Below are 6,324 nucleotides of genomic sequence, written 5' to 3'. Positions count from 1 at the left end.
GTATTTACTTTTAATGAGTGATTATTTTACTGGTGTATTTACTTTTAATGAGTGATTATTTTACTGGTGTATTTACTTTTAATCAGTTATTATTTTAATGGTGTATTTACTTTTAATCAGTGATTATCTTACTGGTGTATTTATTTTTAATCAGTGATTATTTTATTGGTGTATTTACTTTTAATCAGTGATTATTTTACTGGTGTATTTACTTTTAATCAGTGATTATTTTACTGGTGTATTTACTTTTAATCAGTGATTATTTTACTGGTGTATTTACTTTTAATCAGTGATTATTTTACTGGTGTATTTACTTTTAATCAGTGATTATTTTACTGGTGTATTTACTTTTAATCAGTGATTATTTTACTGGTCTGTTAATGTTTATATTTATTATTATTAAAAGCTTACATCATATTATAGTGTGTCATTTTCAACTCTACAGAATAACTAGAAATTTGATAAAATATCGGTATTTCATGATACAACTTGAGTATAAAATGTATTGTAACTATTATTATTATTTGATTATGCCGTTATATTGAGTAGCTGCAGTTATTTTTTCATCCATAAATACTTGATTTAAATTTTAAAACAAAAAAGTAATTTGAAGTTCAGTTTTGTAAAACGTTCTTTTAACGTCTCGTAGGTTGGAGTTCTAGAGGATGACTTCACGTGTTTAGGCGTCTGTCTTGGCATCCTTTTTTTCCCTCTTGGTATTCTATGCTGCCTGGCTTTGAGAGAGAGAAGGTGTCCAAATTGTGGAGCTATATTTGGTTGAGTTAGTTGGATAATAATATCGATATAATCACCGATCATTCACAAGGATTTGATTCAAAAAGTGAAACACCAAAGCAGCTTGTTTCATCTCCATAAACCTGTATTTATGTGGTGAATAATTTGAAGTTATATTCCAAAACGATAGTAAAATATTAATAACTTATTAAAAATATATTAACAGTGGTAAAGTATGAAGATTCAAGTGGTAATTTTTAGTAAGAATTCAGGGTTAACATTAAGTATATTTTTTGAAAACTCTTTTAAGCTTGGAAGGTGAAGTATACAACAATTAATTAGTTAATTTACAATGAAGGTGTGCATGTGTATTAAGTTTGTCTTATTTTGGAAACAACCTGTGTGGCCCACAAGGTGTTACTTAGATAAATACATACCTGCTGTTTATATATCAATTCATATTACCTTTTGATCAAGTATTATTTTTATGTGCTTAGAAGGGAAGAAAATTACTAAAAAAATCTTGTAATAGTTTTATATCTCCATTTTTTTTATATTACGTATTATATTATTGAAACAGTATTGCTATTGTTTTAATAAGCTTTTTTTAAACTTACTAATTTTATTGTTAGGATTATTTTCAGCAGCGTGTGTATGTGTAACCAGGTCCACGTTAAATAAGAACCATATTTCCGAGTCTTCTGTTAGAGTTGTAACCTTTTGGAGATAGTGTTAAAATTTGATTAGACATATTTTCAGTGCATATGATTTTATTCTAATCAAACAAAAACTCAGCTTTGTATTCTTTACTTAACTTGTAACATTTCAGTGTAATATAGATGAAAATCTCACCAGTTCTTCTGTTGAGTTTATTTGTAAGCTGAAACTCCACGTTGAATCCTGCTAAGTGAGATGTTTGATGTAGCTTTTGAAGTAAGGATAAATGTAAAGAGAACTTGTGATAACTCCAGACAATGTGTATGTTAATCTTGATTGGTAAGTTCCTGTTACTTGGCAGCTTTCTTCTTTCCCACAATTACAAAGTTTAGCAGCTAACTGTTACATTTTCTACGATAGTTGCATTAAGGTTACTACCGCGACAGATGAAACAAAATATGAAGCACACGAAGGCTAGGCTGTTATTGAGGGATGGCTAACTGTTGCGATAGTCGATCTTGTGAGACTATCGTAAGAGCTGATATGAGAAGCACTGAACTATTCTGAACGATAATCATCACAACCAGGACCACTTCTGACTTACTTTATGGTTTGATACATGCAGTCAGACAGCTGTTTGAGGGGGGGCCTCACCCGAACATTCAATAGGCCTACATAACCACTTCACAAACATCTTTAAAAGTAGTAGAACATGTGGATTTTCCCCTTTGGTACTAAGTATGCTTGAAATTCAGTTTTACTTTTGTGACTTACAAGAAAGTATTACTTCTACAAAGAACAAGATAAATATATCTACCCACTGTTTATAAGAGTAACACAATTTTGATACCCATTCACGTGAGTAAGCTTAATGATTTTTAGTAAACTTCAATAATAATAAAAAAGGCATTCATTGTAAGATGTACCAAACTGATGAAGTTAGTCTGCATAACTTTCAAACTTAAAATGCTCTACTCAAGTCAGCACTTAATAGTTGTGGAGGTTTTTACAAGTAGTATTTTCTTTTTTTAAATAATACTTAAAGAATTACCAGGTGTATATACTTTTCCAACGTACATGCAGGAAGTTACTATACACCATTTTTATTCTTACAGAAACGTAATAGACGAGATTTGAATGTTTCATTGTTGTAGACGTATACTGTGTCAATAAAAGTCTTGACAGTGTGCTATTTTATTCAGTGTTTTTGAAAACTGACTGCCTGTCTAATACATAAAACTGGTCATATACATTTTGTATGAATTCACTCAAACTCTGTGTTATCAATAGTAGAGTTAGTTTAGCTGCTAAAGATTATTCATGAGCTAAAGCTGACTTAAAAAGAACATTACAATAGATTGATCTTGATTTATTAATTTACAAGCTGTGGAAAATTCTGAATGAACCAACTTTTCTTTCCAGAACATTTGGTTTTTAAATTATTAACCCTTTCAGGTGTAGAGTGTATACCTGCACAGAAAATTTAATAATTTAACTATTTCAACGATTTTTTTACTAAAAATATTTTAAGTTTAAATTTTATCACTTTGTAACATTTATATAATGGAATTTGCAAAGAAAAATATATTCAAATTTAACATTTCTACACAGGTTCAAGAAATTTTGCCTGAAAACAACACACAGATTTTGTTTTCGTACGAAAGCATAGGTTTATATTTGATAAGTAACTGTCCTTTGAACTATACTCTCAACATTTTGTACCTAATTTAACTTTCGTTAGTACAACCTCTGGGTTCTCACTAGGTGAAACAAACAAAACTCAGTGACAGAGGATATTTACAATGTGTTAAACTGGTGATTTATGGTGAGAACACCAGGATGTAGTTTCTTTACATTTTTGTATTAAAGTTACAGAAATTTTGTTCTATAACAAGACATCAGGTAAGCCTTGTTAGGTTTAGAGAGTAACAGAAGTTGGTAAGAAAACATTCGAGTGATTTAAATTTAAACAATGTTTGTTTATTGGATATAAATTGATTTCAAACAAAAAATATTGTCTGTTGTGTGATTGTTCTTAAATGTTATATCCTAGGTGAACAATAAATCTTTTTATATTCTATAGCGAGTATCAAAAGGAATGTTGAAATGGTACTTTCTACCCTACACGTTCAAGTTCTAAATAAAATGATAGAAAGAGTAGATACTATTTAATAAGTAGGCCCCAACTATCGTGCAAGTTGATGTATTTTTACTGTAAGATAGAGGGATATCATTACACCGATCTTGGTCATGTTATGTGTCACTTTGTTATACAATAAACAGAGTAAACTTAGATTCGATGAATAGTTATTTATACATACATGAGTATTAGTTTTACATGAATTATCATTTCTTGAAGCCTGACATTGTACTTGGTTCTGTTTTAACAGTTATTTACTTCACAAAGCACTGCATTACTTAACCTAAAATAACTTCCTGTAAAAGGGTTAAATTGCGTGAAAACTAAGTGATCATTCAATCTTAATGTCAAGCAGAAATGGTAAATATTTAGTGCATGACAAACTTTGTACAACATAAGGCATATATATATATATGCCTTGAATTATAAATAAATTTTATTTGTGTTTGTCATATGTTTAAATGAAACAAATTCTCAAATGCTGTACAGAAAATACACTAATTAAGTAAAACAAAAACTCAACACTGTGCAGTGACTGTACAAACCACGATGACCAGAAGAAAACAAAGTTTCCTGCACAGTCATAAAAAAACTAGACTCGGTCAGTTATCGAAACTCGTAGATCTGAATGCTGTGTTCTGAAACATGGGTGAGATTCAAAGACTGATACCTGATATAGAGAAAGAAAAACTTTGGATACAGCCTAATTTCTGCCAGTAATAATATATCACACACAGATTCATAAAATTATCAGGGAAAATAAACAAGTGAAGTTAATTTACAGTAATAATATATCACACACAGATTCATAAAATTATCAGGGAAAATAAACAAGTGAAGTTAATTTACAGTAATAATATATCACACACAGATTCATAAAAGTATCAGGGAAAATAAACAAGTGAAGTTAATTTACAGTAATAATATATCACACATAGATTCATAAAATTATCAGGGAAAATAAACAAGTGAAGTTAATTTACAGTAATAATATATCACACACAGATTCATAAAAGTATCAGGGAAAATAAACAAGTGAAGTTAATTTACAGTGATCCGTTACAAATCTCTGACTTGTTGCATCATAATTTAAACTTTATAAGTTTTGGTTTTAATAAAGGATATTCCATAATTCAGATACACAGATTTAAAAAATAATATTCATTTTTTACAAATTGGGAAGAAAAAAATTCTTACTTCATTTACCACAATGAACATTTTATTGTTATGTTTATCAACAAACAAACTGAAGAACATTGATGTTAAACAAATGTTCATCCCGATTTTTTTTGTAAAATCTACGTGTTGGGGTCTTTCTTTTATGTGTTGTGGAAAATCTGTACGTGATGGAAAAAAATGGATATCATTTTTGGATTCAGCGTACAGGAATTACTGTAGAACATGTAAAACTTTCGTAGGAATAATATGGTTAAGAAAGTTCCTCACAGAGAAGCTCTCGTAGAAAAACTGATTGTATCTTAAGGGATCATTTAGTAGAAAAAGCTTACCATTCTGAATTTTTGTGATAATAATATCCTTCTATAGATGATGTAGACTTCTGAAAACATATATAGTAAAATCCGGCAAATGACGCTCCATTTATATCTTTTATTGTGTGATCAGGCACGAGGAAGTGTTCCTGAAAAAAATACAAATTAAATCAAGAGAAATAGTCTTTCTTCCATATTGTATTCCAGAGCACACACACACACACACCAACATTAATAATATAATTTTAAATTTAAAACATTTGTTGGGATAACATTTTAAAAGAAGAAAACTGAGACTGACAGTGAGTTTCTATAACTTTTATTGGTACTGTTATTTTAATGTAGCCAATAAACATACTAGAATAAAACCAAAGAATACATGAAAAATTATTATAGTTTCATTCTAAAATAATAAGGAAGTAAAAAAAAAAAGCTGTATAACCACACTTACCTTCCACCTCATGAAAACAAAGTCTGTATTCTTCAGTTCATCATAATCAAAACTGTCACAGTTAAAAGTTTTAGAATATTGGAAAAATGACAGGAATTTACTCTGTAAAGACATAAAACACAACTTCTGTATAAAACCTTCATTTCTGACAGATAAGAGACAAGTTAATTTAATTATTTATTGATTTCTCACACTGTTTGGTGGTTTGAAATAGATGAAGAACATGTTAACAGTGAAAGATATAACAGAAAAATACACTTTATAATAGTATCATAAATTAATTTGACTGCACTGAGCACAAAAGTAGGAAAACCCATAGTATCTAACAACAGTTCATTACAGAATACAGACGTGGTATGATCTCGGAAAAGCACAAGAAAGTAAAGAGTCTGACTAAATACATGCCTAGTGAATATTTTCCACAAGAACCCTGGTGGCAGCAGTTAGGAAACGGACAGGTGTGAAAAACTATCCACGGATACAAAAAGTAGCAACAGCTGGGTAGTACACTTTCCAAATGGGCTAGTCACTAAATCAACAGTGTGGTGAGCTGTCCAGAACAGTGTGTGTATACAAACTGTTGAACAGGTCATGATGCATGGCAGCAGAAGCAGTTAAATAATACCTGCAACTCATAAGTTTTGTGAGATGTCCAGAACAGTGTGTGTGTATACAAACTGTTGAACAGGTCATGATGCATGGCAGCAGAAGCAGTTAAATAATACCTGCAACTCTGTGTGTGTATACAAACTGTTGAACAGGTCATGATGCATGGCAGCAGAAGCAGTTAAATAATACCTGCAACTCATAAGTTTTGTGAGCTGTCCAGAACAGTGTGTGTGTATACAAAC

At 30.3% G+C, this 6,324-nt stretch overlaps 1 protein-coding gene across 1 annotated transcript in view; it reads right to left on the bottom strand.

The window, feature by feature from the left end:
* Positions 1 to 3,687: 3,687 nt before the first annotated feature.
* The window catches only part of LOC106476006 (glucose-induced degradation protein 4 homolog), a 12,625-nt gene continuing 9,988 nt past the window's right edge, over positions 3,688 to 6,324 (bottom strand). Inside the window, exons 3-5 of the mRNA XM_013936680.2 lie at positions 5,474 to 5,575; positions 5,041 to 5,171; positions 3,688 to 4,202 (exon numbers count right to left, since the gene is read on the bottom strand). Coding sequence (XP_013792134.1) covers positions 4,139 to 4,202; positions 5,041 to 5,171; positions 5,474 to 5,575 — 297 coding nt within the window. The 3' untranslated portion in view covers positions 3,688 to 4,138. The remainder of the gene's footprint in view (positions 4,203 to 5,040; positions 5,172 to 5,473; positions 5,576 to 6,324) is intronic.

The sequence above is a fragment of the Limulus polyphemus genome, unplaced genomic scaffold (assembly GCF_000517525.1).
Source record: "Limulus polyphemus unplaced genomic scaffold, Limulus_polyphemus-2.1.2 Scaffold9616, whole genome shotgun sequence".
NCBI classification, from domain to species: domain Eukaryota; kingdom Metazoa; phylum Arthropoda; class Merostomata; order Xiphosura; family Limulidae; genus Limulus; species Limulus polyphemus.
This window is presented reverse-complemented; position numbering and strand designations above follow the sequence as displayed.